Here is a 23099-nt window from a genome sequence, read left to right as displayed (position 1 = left end):
AATCCACTCAATAAGCCGCTAATGAAGGCAGGCTGACAATTCTCACAGATTGGACACAAAAATTATAGGCTGAATGCTAAACACCTGGCAAACACGACACATCCAAACTAGATTTTATGTGGGCACCGCACCAATCAGGTTGAATAAAAAAAAGTATGAACGCTGGAAAAAGTATGAAACGAGTTGCTGATGTTTTCATTTACGACACCGCTGGCGCCGAGAAATTAAAGGCAACTGACCACAATCAGTCGTGCTCACACCCGCCAGGCATTACAAAAGTAATATAAAATGCAATTAATTGTTTCAATTAAGGCCAGTCCAAAAAAAAATGTTGGCGTGCAATATAAATGTGCGACGATTATTTCCTCGTCTGCGCATGACTAAGAACGCCGCCAGCTAATTTAAATATTAACAAAATACTTTTTATATTCAAATACCCGCAAACGAGATGGCTCCGATGGCAGAAGCTCCGTCGTTGACTTTCTTTTTTTATGTTTTTTTTTTTCCTGGCCGCGGGTGAAGGCCAACCTTAACCCAAATTTGTGTTTTCTGTTGACTGTGCGGAGGAGGATTAATTTCAAGTGCAGATTGAATGAGTGTCACCTTGTCCGGGGTTCATGAATAATCATTGGGGTGCTGTGGCTGAGATAGTCACTTGAAAGACAAATATATCTCTCGAGTTCGAAATGTTTGTAGTGGATAGTGGAGATCATAGCAGACGATCCCACTCATTAAATGTTTTCGGAGGAATAAACAGCTTCAGATGATTAAGAAATTAATTGAGCTTGATCATTTGAAAGAACATTTTTATTCAACAATGCTATCTCATATTTTCCCCCCGAGTTAAGCTAGAACTTGTCTGAGTCAAAATTATTTCCATTACGCAATCGTCACGTGCTTACGTGCCCTCGAATGTGACACATTTTTGTGCAAAAAATAGCACAGACAGCAGCAAAAATGTGTCCAAAAATCCAATTAACCTTTTTTCTTCGTCGTTAAGTTGGTAGCAACGGACGAGCAAATACAAACACCAGTTCCTTCGCTTTATTTTTCCAGAGCAGCAGAAAGCCAAGGCAAACAGAGATAACGATGCGGCATATAGTTCTAATTATGAGGTGGGACGAAGGCTAAGATCTGGGGGGGTATTTAAATATGATTATCAAAAGTCGGGCCCAGGGCGGACTGGCGAAACAGAGTTATATCAAATCAAAGACGGAATAAAACAGGTGACCGAACAACAACACGTGACAGTATTAGACAACTGCTGCAGTTTCAGTTGTCTGTTGTCAGTTGGGTTTGTTTGTATTCAGCCGTCTTTGGCTGATAAGGGCTGACTTTGGGTGAATTTTATTTGTATTTCCCTGCTCGACGACGAGCTAATTAATTTTGTCATCAATATTTTCCACAACCTACAGCCCTGACAGCCAAATTGAATCATTAAAAGTCAACAGTGTCAAGTGAATTTATCTTTTGCTTGTTTTAGCTACATTTCGATTTTTCGTATTTTTCGTTTTTTTCGTTTTTCTCTCACTCATCTGTCAACTGGTACGGCTATGATTGATCGACCAGTTAATCGTTATCCAAACTTTTTCCTAAACATTCATCAATTTCTCTTAATTATTGTTGCCCTTGGGTGTGTGTAAAGACGTCAGGGAAATTGCATTTAATTTAGGACTTATATTGTCTCTGTTTAGTTTAAGAAAAGTAATGAACGAAGTACATAAACATTCTATGAGTTGTGAATCTAAAATGCAGAACGTTATAATTACATCACAATATTATTGGTAAGTTTGTTTATGTTCTTTATACATTTGAACCATTTTTTTTTGGGTCGATTTGGCCAATCAGAATTGCCTGGTAACATTCTCTAAATTCGTATCTTTATGATGATTATTAAGTACTTTCGATTAGATCCCAAACGTTTTTGTCAGCCGAGTTTGTTGGCCACATGCTGAGGTCATAATTATGTTTTGTATTCTTAGAAAAGTGAAGGTAACTTTTAATAAACTTCCTCCTGTATCATAAAATCTAGAAAAACGTTTTTACCTTCTTGCCTTACGATGTTTATTTCAAGCTTGTGCCTAACTTCCGGTGAGCTTAAACCAAATGACCATTACAATCAAGCACTCCACACATGATCTTGAGCACGTACTCCTAATCCCCATGCTTCCATCCCAATTCCCCTTTGTTTGCTTTTTGAGCTTCGCCTTTTTGGCGTTGTGGGTCAATGTTAAGCAAAAGCCAACACGTTTGTAAAAAAAATAAAATGATGGTACAAAAACATTCATTAAATTTACGCAAAGAAAAATTGCAGACCAACTTACAACACCAAGCATAAGCTACTTGAGTTAATTAACTTAATACTGTCTCGCCATTTCATCGAGCCAAATAACAATACTCTTTTGTAATACTACCCCTTAATTTCTTCGACACCTGCAATACAAAATTTTCGAGTCGAGTCAACGACTTTTCATAATTGCCCCACATTTAGATAAACTGTCTTCGCCAAATGCTCTGACCATGAGCTATATCAGAGATATAGTTCCATATAGATTGAGTTCCAGCAATCTTTACTGAAATAGTCGCAAATTGTGGGAATTTTTGGTTTGCACTCATATCATATCGGTTCTATTAACTGTTCACCCTTGACAGACTGCTCAAGTTGGACATTGTTATTAGCAAGAACTCGAGTGCGTAAAACAAAACAAAGTATTGATAATGCCGGTAGTATCAGCCGATTGCAAATAAATGGTAATTCCTTAAATGCTATTTTGAATTTCTGTAGATATAAATCTGAAGAGTAACTTTTCTTTAAAAAAATATAAGTCTAATCAAATTAGTAGCAATTGAAGAAAGGTATTAATAGTCGTTCCCTTTCCTTCGACCAAAAGCTATTAGCTAAAGTGTCCCCCAAGTGGGTTCCATTTATTTCCACGACCTCACCCGATTCGCCTGTTTTCTGGACGTGACGATTCCAAAGCAATTAGCTCAAAGTCGACTGGATCACGTGCTCCCCACAGACATATAGTCAGGTATATATCCAGCGGTATATGGCGATCCATATGGCTGGCACAATTATTCGGGGTTGTTGGGTCCGATGAATTCCTCTTACTACGTGTGCATTCCACCAAATGGCGTTTGTTAAACTCGCGCGATTTAGGCGAGATATAGTACATTTCCCTCTCGGCGGTGTGTGTGTGTGTGTGTATTTTGAATTTAAATTTAAGCATTTCGTAATTATATATTTTTATTTACCGTATTATTTTCTCCGTTTATTTTTTTTGGACCTACTGTATTTTGTTTTGGCACAATTTGCTCATTTAATTGGTTTTGTCCGCCTGCCCCGATGTGCTCCTTATGATTTGCGAACGTGCCAGGTCACGTAGGGCTAGTCAAGATGTTTCCAGTTTGTCACGCAGCGTTGACAATTTGGCGATACCCGTGCGCAGGTAAGTTGCAACTAACGATTCCACCTGCCATAGAAACACCCATCCATCCAATCCACCCATCAACACATCCACACAAATGCAAATGAGCCAGAGCCACATCAAGTGCATACGTATATATATATATAGAAAAAAGCCCTATTAACTGCACCCGCATGACATGTTTATACAGCTTCCGGCCGCCCTTCGTGAATGTGAATCTATGTATCGCTGTTGAATGTTGCATGGCCCGATTGTATTTAACTCACCTGCATGCTCACACTTGATAACTTATAACCATAATGATGTATTTGACTTTCAGCGAATTGTGACCATAACTCAAGAGCCAATTTGGCAATTTATGAACTTTCGAAACAGCCAATCGATTGCAACAATAAATTGTTTTTGCGGTCTGTGTACAAGTTGAGCAAAACTCCAAATCGAAAACGGCAGGCAGCAAATATTGATAATTTATAAAACCAGCGGCCCGGTGTTCAAATTACACTCGCTCTCAGATTATTTATAGATAATCTTAATGTTCGCTGTCGTCTTATTAACGATTTTTGATAATTTATAAGTTGCTTATAAGTATAAATAAATAGCTGATGTTTAATTGACGTTGACAGATAAAATCCGCGGGTTCTTAAACGCTTGAAAAATACAAGATAGGGTAAAATTAATACAAATTAAAGAGTATTTTGGCTAGAATGAGAATTTTTAAAACCTATCCCAAGAAAGGCCACGGAGAAAAGCAAGACTTCAATATTGAGTAAAAGCATTTTATTATCAATTTCACAACTGCAACAATCGCCAATAATACATGTTGTTGTGCGTCGCACATTACTTATACGTAGTAAAACTGACTCATTGGCTGAGTTCAACTTGGACTGTCTACAATTCGATCCGCGGACGAAAATAAATAAAAGGTACACTACTGGGAGCCGAAACACCCCGTGGGTTGTTGACATTTGGCTTGGTGGAATTGTGCCAGTAAAACGACTACTGCCGTTTTCGGTGTTCATGCCACTGATCGCGGCCCAGGGCCAAATTCTCGAAGGTAAACAATGCACAAGAGCGATAAGATATATGGAGCTATTGAGCGTTGATCGAGCCCTGAATGACTTTTGGCTCCGTTGGGCTTATTCAAAAGCCGCTGGCTATTTATGACACGTCGCATTCCTGCTATTTTCTGTGCAATTCCTAGTAGTTCACTCACTTTATATTCAAATTTATGGGAAGTATAGGAAATTACTTATTTTATTTCTTTCCATTTAGTGTGTCTAACTGGTTTATGCGGAAGCATGTCTGTCAGGCATTAAATAGCTCAATTGTTCAGTGACACACCATGCATTCGCAGAATAGACATCTTAATCAATACCATTTTTCAAGTCAGTCCAGTCTAGTAATGTGCATTTACTATCTTCAAATCCATCTTCTCAAGTGAGAAAACGTCCGAGAAAATATAATGTGAGACTGGCAATATTTGGATCGCCTTGCTTTCGCTGACCTCCTCGCCAGCCAAAGAAATATGCGAAAAATAAATTCAGCCTCTGAAAATAATATTTATGTCATTTACAATTATTCGTGTTTACTTGCCGAACAAAGGCAAAATACTTTTTCCATCTTAACGCGAAAGCCAACTGTGCAAATGAGATTCCATTGCTAGGTCAACTTGAACTCAATTAATATAAATGCAAATGCTTAAAAAATAACCCGAGACGAGACGTCGTCAAATGTAGCCAGCCAACTTAAACGTAAACACAGTTGTGTAGCCCAGACTTTGTTTTTGCAAAGGTTTTTCACTCCAATAGGCCTAGGGGCATATCTGTTTAGTTTCGGAAAGGTTTTTTCAGCTGCGCAGCCATTTTAAGACTTTCCATGGAAAATTCTCAGAAGCGAATGGCAATACCGTGGCGGTAAACACGGGCAGGAATTAAAAATGGGGAAAACAAATATCGAATGGGCGACAAATATGCGTTAAATAATTATTTAGTATTTGCCTTTCATTGTTTATCTTCGAACAAAGGCACTTTGCATGCGCCTGCTGCTACTGCCAGCTGAAAACTTATTGTACCCGCACACACATTTATGCATATTTATTTTTTATCATTGATATTCAATTATGGTTATCGCCGTTTGCCCGCTAATTGGCAACCCAGTGAAGAGACACGCGCAAATAACTTTTTATTATTGGCAACGGAGGGGGGGACACTTGATCGGCAGAATAAAGCAGAATAAAGCAATATGCTCCCAAAAGTATTTTCCCCTTCGTCAGTTCGGGCATGCGTGTAGTTGTCATTCAATTTGTTGTGATTCAGTTGGGCACAACTATCTTGGCAGAGGAAAACTTGTTTTCCCGCTTAAAATAGGAACGGAAATTAGTTTTGCCAATCAAAGGGGACCGCAATAATAGGGAAAATGTCACATACATAAGTACTTAGGAAGAAATAATGCAGACAAAAATGTTGACACTAGTCACAATACAATACATTTTAACAGCAAATATTCTCATGACAGAGGACAAGTATAGAGATTTACCTTAATAGTAATAATAGCAATTCGTGTCTTTAGCCAATTTTAGGAGATGTTTAAAGACATACTAATACACAAACTGTATTAGTTTTTAAAATATCACATGATAGGCAGTTGCTAAATAAACAAAGATAATAACAATACAAAAGTCGGATTGTGTATAAGTACGGCCAAATTATTAGGACGAGCTCATAAACAATATTAAAATCAAAAAATAAAACAAAAAGAAAACTATTTGTAAGCCCGCGGAGTATGAATACCATGTTTATTTTTTTTTTAGGGAACCAGTAAGCTTATTTGTTTTCATAAATCGAGGCGGTAGTGGAATAATTCTTGCCAAGATCCAAGGGGTTTTGGGAAGGGAGCCCCGAATGAGTAGAGAATTTCAAGTATGGAGCTAGGAAGCACACGCGCCTCCCAAAACGCCACGACACTTCGGCTCCACTTCAGAATGTGGCTATAAAAGTGCCGAACGTAACAAAACAAGAAACGAGAAGGAAAATATATTTATGATTCTAAAACTAGCAATATACGACAATTGAATTTAAATTGAAATCGGAATCGGAATGCCGCCAGACCTAAGATTTGGAGGCGTTATCGTTGAACAATCAAAGTAATCTTGTATTGAATTGGTATGCAATAGTCGATCCAGCGGATGATCGCGAATGGATGGCGACGACTGCGCGATGACGCAGTGAAGATTTCTACGGCGGATTAGCCTGGAATGAAAGATGGAAAATTGCGAGTTGAAAAAAAATGGATATAAGATAGTGGAAAAGAATCAACTTACCTCTGTATAATCTGTACTAAACGGAGAAAAACGCGAATGTTGCTGTAAATGCTGATGCTTGTAGATCGCCTGCCTCTCCACGGGCGACACCTGGCGGTAGGAATCCGCGGAATAGTGGGACACTGCAATGCCCACGCCCTCGATCAAGGCCAAAAGAATTCCGCCCACCACGGCACTGCTGAGCATCGAGGTTAATCCTGTAGAAGAAATTCAATAACAGCATACCATTTTTACATAGAGTATTTTGGTCTTTGAAGCAATTAAACCAAAATTAAAAAATATTAAACTTAGAAAGGAATAAAAGCGTCTAAGAGGGCTTTATATACCATAATTGTGCGTGTTTTAAATAAGGATTCATCATTTATAAACCCAATACATACGAGAAAAATTGAAAAAGGATGATATTACCACTTTACCTTTCAAGGAAAGGAAGGGAACTGAGCTCAGCATTTTTAAGCAGTTCAAAAAAAATAATGCAAGAAAAATGCTAGACAAAACGCTAGATAAAAACGAAGGTCGTATAAATTGGTAAAATATGAGAACAATACAAGAGAAGAGAGCCAAGTCTGCACATAAATCATTGAAAAGGATACAAAAAACTCACCCGTACGAGCCGCCAAAATTCCTCCGGTGGCCGCCCCACTAATGATCGCGTTCCACGGGTCCTCCTTCCTGCGACAGTAGACCAGGGTGCAATCTATAGCGCTAAAACAGGCGCCCCACACCGCAAAGTTCCCGCCCACCAGGCCGGATCGAGCCCTCACCGCCGCAAAGCCCCCTCTCAGTCGGCGATTTAGACCGCAGGGGGCGTTGCGGAAGCCCTTGATCGCCTGGAAGGCAGCCCCGCCCAGGGCGCCCATGGTGAAGGCTCCACCGCAGTCCTCGATGATGCGAAAGGGACAAGGCTCACGGCTGTACTCCTCCATTTCAGTTGGTTATTGGTTATTAATCGGGGGAGACAAACAAGCACTCGACTGCGGGAAAGATTGCTAAGTCGAAGCCTTCCTGTGATCTTGTATTTGTTTGATTATTACAAAACTCAGGTTTTAAAAGGGAAATATTAAACATTAATCAATTCAGCTCTTTTCAGCCACAAAGTATTTTGTAGTGTGCAATTACAACGCCAAGACAAACACATAATTTGAACTCAAATAAAGATATATAGATAATGATCCATCACGACTGCTTATTACTAAATTATACTGTTAAAAAATGTTCGAATTCAACAGAGAAGGTTACGTTATGACTTTTATTTTAGCTTAACTTTGAAATCTCCTTCTCCTTTTAAAATATAAATATTCATTGTAAATATTTTCATTTCACTTTGTATGAAGCTTATGCTTCATATTAATCTATCAGCCATCTTAAGGACAAGTCAACTGAAAAATCGTGACTTCTCTCCAATCATTTAAAGGCTAATCCAAAAAAAAAAAAAAAAATTGAAAACCGTTTAGAAAAAACATTTTAAATGCGTCGTTTTGCCTTATTTGGACACTTGCCGATTGTCAAGATAATCTTTACAAAACGATAGCAAAATACACAACAAAAAGGTTAAATTAAAAAGCCAAACTGGCAGCCAATAAATAAATTGTTATTATCCGGTTATGGTCACAATTCGAGCTGGAAATTTGTAAGTGATAAGGATCGCAACAGATTGGGGTCCGATTGCTACAAATCCGAAATATTCCATTAACAATCGATTTTACAACCACTCTTTGCCACCTTTTCCAGGAGCAAATCGCGCAGCGTGGATCACGGCCTTGCGGCTCCGTTCGACCTGGACTCACTCCGCTCGAAAGTCGAGCAGCGCTTTGAGAGCGTCGACAAACTATCAAGTGAGTATTGCCATTAAACAGCCTAAACCTACCAACTAACCACCAAACGAGACACGAACAACACAAACTCCATCTTTTCCCTATCTCGAAGACTTTATAGGTCAAACTATTTGGTACAATTAGGGAGAAAAAAAAGGGGGAGGTTTTCACGACTCGTTTTTGTTTTTGGGAACCGAGCTATGGATATTTTTGGTTTTTCATTCACAGCTGGATGTTGACCTAGGTACCTATAATTTCAATATTGTGCATATACAATTTGTATCATTCATCCGAAATAATTTCATTTTTGATTTAATTTTTAAATTTTTTAGTCATTTTTATTTTTTGGTACATTTTATATAAGAAAATGTTTTGATTTGCTTAATATTAATTAACAGCTTTTAAATTATTTAGAATATAATCGATCATTTTAAAAAAATACTTGAACAATTATTAAGCCACCCGGTTGAAGCAACGTCTTCGTGTAAAGAGTTTTTAATGTTAATAAATTTTTAATGTTATTTATTTTTAACGTTAAAGTTAAAAACTTTATGAAGTTGTAATACCCTATTGCTGGTCACAAAAAATCATGACAAAAGCAAAAGATAACTCTTAAATTAACTATAGTGAAATTTTCGTAAGACTATATATTTCACTCAATGCATATTTAACTAAAAAAAAAAATTAAAATAATATGTTTTCCATATATTTAATGGAAAATTGTTTATTCGCCAAAATGTAAATTGCATGTAGAAACTATAGGTTCGTCAAATTTTCGCTAGAGGTCTCTCAATAAACTGTGTAGGTAAATCCAACAATAGGTGTCGCTACCATTTAGCAAGCATGTAAATAACTTTTTGAGTAAAAAATTATTTTAAATTATTTTTTTGAATACAAAATAAAAGCAAATAAGTTATTTGTTCGCTAGAACGCAGTTGACAAATTATTAACAACATTAATTTTTGGATTGCCCTGCAATTGTAATGTTTTATTCGAGAAGAAACTGTTGGTGTTGTGTAGGAAATACGAGTGTTAATAAAAAAAGGCCTGTATAGCAAAGAGTTAAAGGGTAATACAAAAGATTTTCATTAAAAAGCATTAAATTGAGATGTTAATCATTATTATTAATTTTTTAAAAGTTATATCAAATGAAAACGATCTTTACACAAGGGTTAAATGAAAAGTACTTTTGGCAGCTTTTGCTAATCATCAATCGCCAGAGTAATCGAATTGATTTGCAAGTTATCTGAGTCACTGCAGACGAGGGGGTTGCCTACAAACTAATTCTTATCGGCCTTTTTCGTATCAACATGCATGGTGAACTTGATAAAATTATTGTTTGGCTTGAGTTTGTGTTTTTCCTTTGCCAGTCGCTTTGGTATTTTGCGCGAGTCGGTTGCCGAATGTTTGGGCTTGAAAATGCGCGCCCAAGTTGGCAGCACCGATTTTGACAGCTTGAAGAAGCCATGATGAGAATTTAGGCGGAAGAAAATTCAAAAGAAACTTTATGCAAAATGCTAGAAGTGATTGAGATTTACTGGCATTTGCCGACGAACGAGTTCTCGGTTATCTACCTGTGCCGACAGCAGGTTCCGCCCACAGGTGTGATATACTCGCACCTGCGACCCGATGGCGATTTATTCGAGGTCTTCGAGCAGCGTCCTTCTTCCATTACGACCGTACCGCCGAGTAACCAAATTGCGAGCACGTGCCACCTACGAACGATTTATTAACTATTATTTCTTTTCGTTTCGCAGGGCAAAAGTCTTCATTGCCCACCATACCCACCATTTCCTACACCGTGGGCAATCGCGACACCCTGACCTCCGTGGCCGCTCGGTTCGACACCACGCCCTCTGAGCTGAGCCATCTGAACCGGCTGAACAGCTCCTTCATCTATCCCGGCCAGCAGCTGCTGGTCCCCGACAAGAGTGCCAAGGACGACGCCTCCAGCAGCTCCACCCACGACGCGGACGGAGCCAGCCTGTCCGGCAAGTCCAGTCCCGTCGAGCGCAAGTTGTCCGGCGACGAGAGCCGCGAGAAAGGTAAGCCATCGCATCGCAACGCAACGGCATCCCCATCCGCATCGCGAAGCTCCGGCTCCGTGGAAATGGTGCAATTGGTGCGACGATAGTGAAGCATTAGCATTTGCCGTCATTTTAATGTTTGTCATATTTAAATTTAAAGTTTTATATTTTATTCTGTACTTTGGTTTTCACATTTTTTCATTAATTTTTTACATTTTGTTTTGCACGCTGCTGATTCCATAGAAGCAAACGTAAAATCAACCAGGTTTACATATTGAAAATCTATTGACCAAAATGAACTTAGTGCAAATTTATCTTAATTTTCTGGGATAGTAATTATTAGCCAACACACCCTACCCACCTTTACAAAAACATTTTCAATATGTTTATCACTTTGTCTTACCTATTATGTAGACATATTTCAATTTAGTTTTTAAAGTTTTGTTCTGTGCTTTGTTCATTAATATTTTTAAACGGCGACAAAGCATTTCCCATCATCGCCGCTTAAATTTAAAGTTGCACAAGCCTTACATGCCTCTTGTTCCAGAGAAACAAACTTATAAACAACTAAGTTTACACATTTTTGAAAATCTATCGGCGAAAAACCAATTAGAAATTGATCTTGATTTTCATGGAGAATGTTTATTAGCGAACACACTTCATTAAATTACCCACTTTTACCAACGAAATTTGTAATATGTTTTCAACTTATCATTCCTTTTTTAATAATAATCCCAGAAGGCATTAATTTATCATCCCAGACGGCAACTATATATTTTTTACATTTTCCCCACTTTTACAAACGAAATTTCAATATTTTTTTTAACTTATCGCTTCTTTTTTTGATAACAATCCCAGATGGCAATTATATTTTGGCCTTAAACCTTTAAAGAATTTAAAGTTTCCACGAAATGTAATTTTTTTTGGGTATCCCAATTATTTATTTCACTAAATTTTGAAAGGAATTTGAACGGGTTTAACAGCGAATACTTACACCGCATCTAGCGAATACTTAATCCAAAAAATAGCAAATATTTACTTCGCCCTTAGCGTAGACACATTAGAGATGGGTAAACTTGTATTTTTCGGCAACATCCATGTTTCTATTATGGTTTCCCCACTTCTTGCGGAAAAACTTACGTTAGGAAAAAGTTGTATTTTAACATTTCTGTTAAGAAGTTGGGAAATCGATTCTCTCGGCGATATTTTGAAAACATCAATACATCGATATCGACATCGATGATTCCCCACCTCTAGGCCAATGTTTTTCATTCATTAGAACGTGTTTTTCCGCTGTTTTGAACTTTAAAAAGGCGATAAAAAAACTTAGCGGTCGAGTGACGAGAGCCACGTAAAGGAGCGCCATAATCCACGACGTAGAGTGCAGCGGGACGAACTCCAGATCTGCAATTTCAGCATGCACACGGCTGTCTTCTGGCGCAATGGAGGTTCTTGTTTGTTTTTCCTACCATTGTTGTGAAAAAGTGCTAATTGCTTTGGGCTGACAATTAATAATTACTGGCCTTGAAGGGCCGACGAACGGTCCAGCTTTTCCGGAAGCAACGGCTACATTACTCCGTTTCACGTTTTCACTGCCCTTTCCCCGGAAATCGCATCTCAGTTTCTAGTAATAAAGTATCTAAGTAGTTGTATCTGTAAACCGACCAAAGTAGTAATCATATGCGGTTCATTATGCAGTTAAAACTTGGGTACTTTTTACTTTTTTTTTTTTTCAGAATCTGACAACATTTACTTAAAAAAGTCGAGTACTAGCACTTATCAAAACTAGGAGAAACGCAAATATTTAAAATATATTATTATGATAAATGCATTTTCATACATATGAGTTACTTTTATTATTTGGTCATTTCTTAAACTGCTTTAAAAGTTAGCATGAACCCTTTCTATCTTCACGAGATACTGGAAATAGGGTGACCACTTTAAGTTATATTTTAAAGTTTCTTACATTAGTAGTTTTGTCGTAATAGTTAGAACAACAAAGGAGGTCACAAGGCGCAGAATTAGCTTAAACTATCCCATATATCAATTTTGCTTTCACTATCTTATCGTCGGTCGGCCACGGGTGTATAGTTGATAAACATCACAACCCAGCAAAGCCCCTCCGAAAATTACTGGCACCCAATATATTATATTATATTAATTAAATGCCGTTTCTTGCGGACAAATACTCGTACATTTGCAGCACCCAAGACAGAAATATTAACTCAATGCCCTTCCTTGCAGACATACTCGAGGGCCTGCGCCCCGGATCACCGAAACCCGGACACATCGAGCGCGTGGGCGGTGGCAGCCAACAGCAGGCGGAGGAGGAGGCCAACAAGAGCGACGATCCGGTGATCACACAGCGTTTCCTCAAGATCAATGTGCGCCACATCACCGACGGACAGGGCGTAGTGGGCGGCGTGCTCCTGGTCACGCCCAACGCCGTCATGTTCGATCCTAACGTCAGCGATCCCCTGGTCATCGAGCACGGCCCGGAGAGCTACGGCGTCATTGCGCCCATGGAGCTGGTGGTCAACGCTGCCATCTTCCACGACATTGCCCACATGCGAGTGGCCGGAGGAGCCGGACAAGGCCTCAACTCCGGTTCGGGCGATGCGGACAAGCCGGAGATCTATTATCCCAAACCAGTATTAGTCGAGGAGGACTCCAAGGAGTTGTCCGAGCAACAGCCGCTGCTGGGCGAAGACGGCAAAGAGCGTTTGGATGGTGAGTCTAAGATCTTTCCGAAGCTAAGATTCCTTTAGCTTTAACAAGAAGTAGTGGAAAAATGTAAGCAGCTTCGTTTCATTATTCAAGGTTTAGGTTTAAGGGTCCATAGAAGTTAAATTTATAGAATAATGGGTCAAGAAACCAGCTAGGAATACATTTAAAGTCTTAATTACAAGTTATCTAAAAGTATTTTGCTTAAAGTGGTGAAATAGACTAGACTAGACTAATATTCTAAATATATATATGATTGTTTCAGTTTTGACAATGAAAATAGCTTTTTACTTTGAATAAACTCATTTCTATCTAAAAATGTAAGCATTTTGTAGCCTTTATTATTAACGCAGAGATTTTAGTTAAACTACATATTTGCTTGCATACAGTTTGCTTACTAATAATATTTGTTCACCTACAGCTGAAATTGGATCGTTGGAGATTGCCGACGACCAGGAGTCGCTTTGCTCCAGTACTGGACGCGATGGTGACGCCTTCCCCAAAGCCTTCGACCGCGAACGAGTGGAGGTGAGACCTAATCATCATCATATTAATCTCCGGTCCCGATTGATTCGAATTTTTCTTTTGCTCTAGGACTCTTCTATGGAAGCCAAAGATAGCGCTAAGACTGACGCTCAAGACGACGACGACAAGAAGACCGGCCTGGGCCTCTCCAGCGCTCGCTCCACCCTCGAGGAGCGGCGCAAGAGTTTGTTGGACCACCACTGGGCCATTCCGAGCAAAGACCGGTTAGTGTTTGCCCAGTTGCCTTGCCTTACGCTTTGTGTTTAACACGTTTGCCAAGCATATTTGTTTACTGATCCACATTCAGTGGGTCTTTCTCACATCACTTTATAATGACAATTTTTTGGTTAATTGTAAAGTTGAACTATGCCAAATATGTTATGTCTCTTGAAAGAATTTTAAATAGCTGAAAACGAATTAAACTGTTAGAATTCATAGTTTTGCACTTTGGAGCGCATTGAAAACATCACAACTTTTATGGTCTTTAACCTCTGCACACAAGCTTCAGTTTTGAATTTTCACAAAGAAATAGGTAAACATTGAATGAGATAATTCTAATTACCCAAACAAAAAATCAAAATTCAATTGGAGAATTATAAGTCGATTTATTTCATAAAGTAGACCGAATAATAATAACGTTAATTGAAATTTGTGTGATTTATATCTGATAACCTACAAATGATTTAACTTGACAATTCATATATGCGCATTTTCTTTTTAACTATCATCGAAGGCCTGCTTTTAATGAGATATATTATCTCAAGTAGCTTTCAAAAAGTAATCAAAGTGGAATATAGCTAGGTGAACTACTACTTAATCGTAGGAAAATCATTTTAGATAAGACTTTGGCTTGCCAAAGACCCCTTTCAATTGCTTTAATAATATTTTGTTTGTATTCTTGTGTTTTTATTTTCATATCTCAAACCACGCCACGCCAATACCCTACCCATAAATGCAATTTGTGTTTTCAAAACCAACCGCTTTTTACACCAAACCTTTCACAACTCACACCCACAAACCACACCACTTGTACATATGTAAATCTGTGTGTGCCACGCCCCCCAAATATTACTCAGCTATTGTTTGTCTAATTCCCGAAGATCCTCGGAGGACGAGGCCGACAACGAGTCCAATGTGACCGTGGACAGTGGTGCCCGGGTCCAGGATCCGCACTCGGCCAACAGCTCGGTGAGCGGCGTACCGCACAGTCAGCCGCTGGGAGCCGCTGCCGCTGCTACAGCTGCCGCTCCCGCCTCCGTCGTCGCCCCGCTACCGCCCTCCGGCATCGATCTGGAGCACCTGGAGCAGCTGTCAAAGCAGTCGTGCTACGACTCGGGCATCGACATCCGCGAGCCCGTTCCCAACGTGCAGCCGATACCAAAGAAAACCGTCTACAGCGACGCGGACATTGTCCTCAGCTCCGACTGGGTACCACCGAAAACCATTGTGCCGACGCACTTCAGCGAGTCCCCGCCGCGCAACACCATCCTGGGCCAGAGCCTCGATGCCGGCACCGGAATGGCTGGCGGTGCGCGCAAGAAGACCTCCAGCGTCAGCTTCAGCGTGGACGACGAGGCGGCCCAGCAGGCCCAGGCACAGGCGGCTGCACTGGCGGCCACCGACAAGCAGGCGGACAAGAAGAACAAGGTGCGTATGGGGAGATCAATCAAGCTAATCTTAAATTAACATTTCGATCACCAGGGGCTTAAACTAATTAAAATCCTTTGTTAGTTGTTGGGATTGAAATGGGTTACTCAATTCTAATTATCTTTATTTATGTTTCCTATATTAAGTCATTTTATAAATGTCTATATGAGAAGATTGGAAGAGATGGTTATGAATATAATTGAGAATTTACATAAACGTTACTAGCTCGAAAACGCCCTATATCCTTGTTAGATTACGTACAAATTTTAATACTCATATCTAGTTCTCTTCTAAAAGTATGTAACAGGTTTACTATTCTATAAAGTATACAAATTTAGCCTAATAAGGTGTGCGACCTTATTACAAAATCTACCTAACTTAAATTTATTTTAATGTTAAATATTAATAATCTTCAAAGCAAATTGTAATTAAGAATAAGAATATTGTAAGACCATGTCTTTATACAAAGTGACTAGCACAATGTATTTTACAGGTATAAAAGAGTTTTAGCTTTTAGTCCTAGGAAGCATAATAAAGAGTCGCGGTTTTAAAAACTATAAAAGCTAGAGATTTAGGGTTTATCATGGGGATTCTAGTTATGCCTACGCAGCCAAGATACCTAAACTAATAAGGTCGAATGCCTTAGCTTTTATACCAAGTTTTATGACCAAGTTAGTATCTCATTTACTGATGTTTTCTTCCCTATGCAGATGCTGAAACGCCTCTCGTATCCCCTGACCTGGGTGGAGGGCTTGACCGGCGAGGGCGGTGCTGTGCAACCCGGAGGCGTGGCCGGAAGCCTGAACAAATCAGGAGACACCGAATCGGCGCCCAACACGGGCGACTCCAATCAAAGTGTATTTTCGAAAGTATTCTCAAGGTGAGTTCATTCCGAACCCCATGAACCTACATTCAGCGATTTATGACTATAATTGGTGCCAACAAATTTTGTTTATTTCGTTTCGAAAACTGAACAAAACCCGAAAAATTCAAATGCTTACCTTCGTTTTGTGCGGATCGGCTGCTTTGCTAAACATACATACTCCACTTGTTCACGCTCATACCTTTACAATCCACAATCCACAACCACACTGCACAACATAACAAACACGACACGACACATGACACCCAATTTCTACACTACTATATATATATATGCCGTGTAGTTCGCCCATCACTCTGGTATCAGAGCTGGGCGGGAATCTGTTTTCGAAAACACCGTCCGAGGACTCTGGTGGCTCACCTGTGCCGCCATTGACTCCGCACTCGACACATTCCGAGGGTCACATGACCTATGGGTAAGGACGGATCATGGATTAGCTGTCACCACTTTCTTGCCGTTGTTGTTGCTCTTGTTGTTGCTAGTGATGTTGATGTTGATGTTGTAGTGTTGAAACGCAAAGAAGTACCTAACTCCACCGAGCACATTCACTCATTTTTTATCTATTTACGTGATTCATCAGCTATATTCTTAAGTTCCGAGTGTAAATTTCAATCATCGTTCACAAGTTATTCTCCTTGTCGTCCCAGCTTTTTGTGAACTACGCTAATTCTTTGATTTTGTACCTCCCCAGACGTTCCTCAATCGGTACCTTTATACGCCCGCACTCGTCGGAGGGCACTTCGTCTAGCACCAAGCTGAAGGAGGCCAAGCAGGCGCCCAAGCTGGACTATCGTTCCATGGTCTCCATGGACGACAAGCCGGAACTCTTTATCAGTGTGGACAGTAAGAGGGGGATGGGGGATGGTGGATAAGAATCGTAATTGATCAAAAACCAACTAACATACAATTTTTCTGCAGAACTCATCCCACGACCGGCCAGAGCCTGCCTTGACCCACCATTGTATCTGCGCCTGCGCATGGGCAAGCCCATCGGCAAGGCCATTCCGCTGCCAACCTCTGTCATGTCCTATGGCAAAAACAAGTTGCGCGCTGAGTACTGGTTCAGTGTGCCAAAGAATCGGTGAGTTAAAAGTCCTTTTCACTGTCAAAACTGGTTACTAAGATGGTTATAAACGATGCAGCAGCTGTCGTTTTGCAGCAATGTTTAAAGTTAAATAAAATCTTTAGTGGAAAGTGGCCAATCTAAAAACTAATCTAAAAAATTATGCTACATAATGCTTTTACAGTAAATGGATTTAAAGTCAATTGCATTTTAAAATTTGCAATATTATATATTGCTTTTTTAGATTTTAATTTTAAAAAGAACACTCTCTCATCTTGTAAATCATTTAATAACAACCTGTTACTTGAATTGCAGCGTTGATGAGCTCTATCGCTTCATAAACACCTGGGTAAAACACCTGTACGGTGAGCTGGACGAAGAGCAGATCAAGGCGCGTGGCTTCGAGCTGATCCAGGAGGACACCGAGTGGACCAAGAGCGGCACCACCAAGGCCGGCATTGGAGGCGGCAGCCAGGATGGTGAGGAGATTAGCGACCTGACCCGCGAGTCCTGGGAGGTGAGTGTGTTCATCCTATCCACTGTCGGCCAAATTCGAGGCCCCCACGCGCTACTGTCTCTTTTTCTATCTTTCCATATCGTTTAACTCTTTGCTCTGAGTTTTCTCCTCGAATTGATCTATATTTTTCAACGATTCTCTCGAGCTCTTCTACGACATTTTTGAACTCTGAACCAAATCGAATATTACATTTGCTTCTTTAGGTTATGCCTCAGAAAATCGATTTAATACTTACTAATTAATGAAATTCTTACGCCAAAATTTTCTATACATACTTATATAATCGTAAATCTTGTTTACATTTTTTCCCCACGTGTATTGTACATGCGTTTTCTTCTTCCTTTCTTGTTTTTCTTCTTCCTTTCGTGTTATACAATTTGATTTGCATTTATTTTCCAATCCAAATAATGTCGAATTCAATCGAACGAACAAAAACAAAAACAAAAAAATCACCACGGTCTAATAATCCGACCCAAAATGAAAACTGTGTCCTATGATATTTAACCTTCTGTGACTACGACAGCTTATAAAGGCGCCGTTCGCCAAAACCTACAAGATCATTAAAACGGCATCGCATGCCGCATCGCATGACTTGGAATTGTTGGGCGGCGAGGTTAGGACAAAAAAAAAATTTTTATACGAATTCTTCACCTAAACCTAACTGTGTTGTCCGCACCAAACTTAAACCTAAAAAAAAAAAATAATAACATACAACCGAAAATGTTTTTGGAACTTGTTTGAAAATTTTGAATTTTTGCATATTTATATTTCGAGTTTTGTTTACTGTTGGTTTTTTTTAATAGTTTATGCTCGCTGGTTCTTAAGTTTATATTTCCGTAGTTTTAAAACTAAGCACTGTTGCACTATTTATTTGTGTTTCTTCCACCCACAAAAAAAAAAAAAAATTAAAAAACAAAATTTTTGGCACCCTTTGCAGCACTTGTTTGCGGCACTCAAGATTTCGTGTACTTTCGGCACTTTTTTATTCACCAATCATTGGTATTTTTGGTATTTTATCCATTGGGATCTCGATATTTACTGCATTGGCTCATCTATCTATCAAGCGAGCATTTAAAATTCACTTTTAATGAAAAATCAACCACTTTCTGTTTAGATTGGCAAATTAATTATTATTCCCATTTTCCGTACAAATCTTAAATTCAAACATTTTCATCGCATTAAAAATCTCAGACGCATAATTGTTAAATAATTGAATAGAGGACAACAAAATGTGGTGGTGAAGAACCAACCAAAATTCCATAACTCAAAGTTTCAATTTGATGGAGAACAGCGTTTAAGAAGAATTACAAAAATAGGTTCGTTTGTGGGCTTTTTGTAAAGTTTTTGGAAAAAAACCTTATTATGTATTTTAATATTCGTTGAAAAAGCTTTTGACTAATGTAAATTTAACAAAACAAAACTTTATGAGAAAAGCTGTTAACAAGGAAGTAACCATATACTTTTATTGGTTCTTAACTAGTTTACATTCATATGCAAAATTAACAAACAACGACAAATTACTATCTTAACTTTGTTCATTTCCATGGTTAACGATTCTTGAATTTAACAAGTTGATTTTTTAGTTGACGTTCACTGAAAATAAAAACATTCGCCTTTAAAATTTCATTGACTCTTAGTTTAGTTCAATAAACTTTGTTTTTTCAACTCTTTTGGGGCTTCAGTCACCCGTCACCCAATTGCAAAGCAACCACAACGAATCAATTTGAGGCTTTATCATTACAGAAACGTGGTCGTATTACCCAACCTGGCCTAACAGCCAATTTAACCCATTTACATGCGTAATATATACGACCACAGCTAAGTCGAACCTTGCCGGCGATCGTCGCATATCACCTGGAAGCCAATCTAGAGCCGGTCCCTTGATATTCTGCCCCCCACTCACCCCTCCCCCTCGAGTTAACCGCATTCTTCGTTACCAAATAGATATGCTAATTAGATGGATTCGATGCGGCGCTATTTCGCAATATTAAACATTTTAAAAGGCACCTGGGTACTGTGCAGACACATTTTAATTTATCAGCATTTTTACAACAATTAGCGCCTTTCGTGTATTTGTTTGCGCAATATTTACGGGCACGTTTTCACATTCCCGTAAGCGTGCCACCTCCAATTTAGGATCACGATCGATGAGTAAATGAGTAAACGCAGTAACTTCGAGAGTAGCCAGAGTTCCAGGCCCGAATGGAGTTTCTCCTTATCGCTGGAGTGGACGATTTCGCCACCTTATCAGCTATTAGCGTGCAGTGTGAAAAGCATCAGCAAATTGTTTCCTCATTAGCGTCGCTTGAAAACATTTATAATCGTTAAACAGAAGGTACATAACACACAGTGCTATCAATAGATCTTGGCAGTCAAGGGGTTATCTCTCAATAAATGGAATACCTATGACAGCCATGAGTGACCACACATCAAACATCATTTAAAGTTCGCTTCCGTTGTGGACTTGGCTTATAAAGACTTCCGCCGAGCCAAAATGGCCCAAAGCGAACGAATTGTCAAAAATAAAACATCGAAGAATGACAGCTTTTGATCTCATCTCGTCTCTGGCTGACTTACTTGTGTTTCATCTGGGTGAATTTAAATTGACAATACTTAAGATAATGCCCAGCAATTGCGTAATATTTGAGCTTATCTTGAGTGGGACTTGACGAAAATAAACCAGGATTGTGGATTATCTTTTGAAATTGAAAATACATTGTGACAATATATTGTGACAAAGATGTAGGGAAGATTAAAACCCAAAAGATAAGAGTGATCGAATTTCACATGCATTTAGTCTATTTATCACTTTAATTTTCTCAGTTTAGTCAGAAATGACTTGTTACTAACATCTATTATTCAGATTGATTGAAATGGAACATCTGCTTCAATCGATTTGTTTGTCGCTCGAGTTTAAAATCAATTCCACATAACTTCATGAATGGAGCACCAATGGTTATGTTGGAGATCTGTATACAGATGAGTTTTTGGTTCATTATTTTCTTCAACCGGTTGGGTTAGTTCATATTGCCTTTAAGCACAACTTATGCCGAGATCAGCGCGTGCCTCGCATAAATCTTTTAGATGTTTCAATTAGAAATCGATTCAATTAAATTCAGTTCGAACACATGTCGCATTAGATGAAGCTGCGCCTGCCTTACAGCTAACTACATTTAACTATATTCTAATTAAATTTAAATTAAATAAGCATTTAAAGCGCTCCACAGCGATTGTCATTTAGCCGGTTTCAGTGTTCACAATTTTTTTTGTTGTTTTGCAAGTTGATTGGTGGGGTCTCATCATCGTCTATTTTTTTCGATGCTAAATCCGGTTCAGGTGAATAAAAGTAGCAGAATAAAATAAAGTGAAAACAAAAGAGTAAAAACAAAAACAAGTGATGGGTCTTACTTAAATAAATGCTCAATTAGCGGTGGAAGATCGGACTACCGCCCATTTCGGGGAGTGCAAATTTGTAAACGGTAGTCCCCAAGCCACGCCCCCCCAGATTCCCAGGGGCCGCTGACGCCAGCCAAATCAACTTTGCCTCCAATTGCTAAACGCCACTTGCCCATATACTACAATATAAATAAACCGACGCCGATGTACGTCTGTATATCCCGGTTATATGTTTGTAGGCCGGCTATTGTACTTGTACGATCAATTGGTTTCAATGAATTTTACGAACGAAGCTGGGAGGACAATTGGAATTGGATTGCTATTGCTCAAAGGCCTCCTCGCATCTTCATCTCCATCGCCATCTCCATCGCCATCCCCAGCCGAATCATCTTCTCAATTTGCATATCACACAGTCAGCCTTTTCCTCCCTATCTCTCGGGTTATCAAAGCGCTGCCCGCTATATTGTAAATGCACTTTTATATTAAATTGCGCACTTAGTTGTTGCAGTCCATAAACACTGGCTTAATGTTGCAGTAATGTGCCTTTGAGGTTTGCGGAGAAATGGGAGCGGTAAAACGTTTTTTTTTTATTATTCCTCCTGAATTTTTTAATTTCTCACTCGCAAAAGTTATGGATTGTGGGTGCGGCGTTGAATAATTAAGATTTGTTGAGGTGTCCGCAGTGATCTTGTTCGAAAGTTCAATTTTTGCACGGAATCATATGTTGTGAGAATACTTAAGTGGTTTTATTTGCATTACAATACGAGTCTAAGGTTTTACAACCCGTATTTATGGCAGATAATCGGTATTACTCAATAGTAATCTCAATAACTCATCTTTCATTAATAATATTATCTAAGCTTTTACAACGAGTATTTATTCATTTTAACCAGATGACAATTATTAATTAAGTAACAATCATAAATATCAATATATATAGGCTTTACCAGAATTAATTAAATTTAACCAGTTTAGCCATAAAAAAATCTTACTATCACATCACCCAACTACTTTGTTTACTTTCCCATAAAATATTAGACATAACTGGAATATTGTGGAAATCATTAATGTATGTAAATATCTTGTTTGTTTACAATGTCTTATTTGTTTAAATCAAAAAGATCAATAGATTACAACAGCCTAATCTAATCTATTCTAATCTGATTTATAAATAAAACTATTAATTACACAAAAAAGATCTTTAACCTGCTCTTGATCTTGATTGATTTAGAAAGGGCTGATTCCAATTAATAGGCATAATATCTGAGGCTTAATCTAGAATTTTCCACTTTATACGGGGGTGTGTTGTTGAATCTTCAACAAGTGCATTTGGAAAAATTTGTGCAACGGATTTGATTACCTTTCAAGGAATGCATACGAATAGGTGTATGCACACATTTAGTAAGCCGCTAAAATGCTTCGTTTAAAAGCGGACAGAGCAAACAAACGGCACCGTAAGGCAATAAATATAGGCAGTGTGCAATCGATTGATTAGCATGACAGTTAATATGTTTGCATAGCTGTAAAGCAAAGCGCAGGCAAACACCTGAAAAGCAATTACCGCGACAAGGGAAAGCGGTGAGGGGTAGGGTACTCCAAAAAAGAGCAGGCTTAACTTATTGTATAACAAAGTTGCATAAAAAGTTGCTTTTATTAGGTTTTTAAACCTTTTGTATTGAAAGTGTGTCAATAAAATACTTTAAAACTAATTTGCATTCTTTTAAATTTGATTTCTCGAGTCTGACTGCTAGCAAAT

The 23099-nt window shown here is 38.8% G+C and overlaps 2 protein-coding genes across 22 annotated transcripts in view; one reads left to right on the top strand and one right to left on the bottom strand.

Moving 5' to 3' along the window:
• The window catches only part of LOC108137444 (TLD domain-containing protein 2), an 83893-nt gene that overhangs the window by 44292 nt on the left and 16502 nt on the right, over positions 1 to 23099 (top strand). For 2 of the 21 annotated variants that reach the window (XM_017259108.2, XM_017259110.2), the window contains exons 5-17: positions 3378 to 3449; positions 8479 to 8582; positions 10319 to 10606; positions 12833 to 13318; positions 13734 to 13840; positions 13907 to 14061; positions 14914 to 15484; positions 16195 to 16364; positions 16651 to 16782; positions 17059 to 17210; positions 17286 to 17448; positions 17746 to 17947; positions 18471 to 18560. In XM_017259108.2, coding sequence (XP_017114597.1) covers positions 3378 to 3449; positions 8479 to 8582; positions 10319 to 10606; positions 12833 to 13318; positions 13734 to 13840; positions 13907 to 14061; positions 14914 to 15484; positions 16195 to 16364; positions 16651 to 16782; positions 17059 to 17210; positions 17286 to 17448; positions 17746 to 17947; positions 18471 to 18560 — 2692 coding nt within the window. Of the gene's footprint in view, positions 1 to 1721; positions 1785 to 3377; positions 3450 to 8478; positions 8583 to 10318; positions 10607 to 11852; positions 12037 to 12832; positions 13319 to 13733; positions 13841 to 13906; positions 14062 to 14913; positions 15485 to 16194; positions 16365 to 16650; positions 16783 to 17058; positions 17211 to 17285; positions 17449 to 17745; positions 17948 to 18470; positions 18561 to 23099 lie in introns of those variants that run through there. The other 19 variants (XM_017259121.2, XM_017259112.2, XM_017259126.2 and 16 more) reach the window with 17 other exon arrangements.
• Positions 6449 to 8453, bottom strand: LOC108137448 (probable mitochondrial import inner membrane translocase subunit Tim17 1). Its single transcript, XM_017259137.2, has 3 exons — positions 7352 to 8453; positions 6748 to 6944; positions 6449 to 6676 (listed from the first exon to the last, which is right to left on the bottom strand). The coding sequence occupies exons 1-3, from the start codon at positions 7671 to 7673 to the stop codon at positions 6662 to 6664; spliced, it is 534 nt and encodes a 177-aa protein (XP_017114626.1). The 5' UTR covers positions 7674 to 8453; the 3' UTR covers positions 6449 to 6661.

Source organism: Drosophila elegans, unplaced genomic scaffold (genome assembly GCF_018152505.1).
Source record: "Drosophila elegans isolate 14027-0461.03 unplaced genomic scaffold, ASM1815250v1 contig_476, whole genome shotgun sequence".
In the NCBI taxonomy this organism is placed as follows: Eukaryota; Metazoa; Arthropoda; class Insecta; order Diptera; family Drosophilidae; genus Drosophila; species Drosophila elegans.
This window is presented reverse-complemented; position numbering and strand designations above follow the sequence as displayed.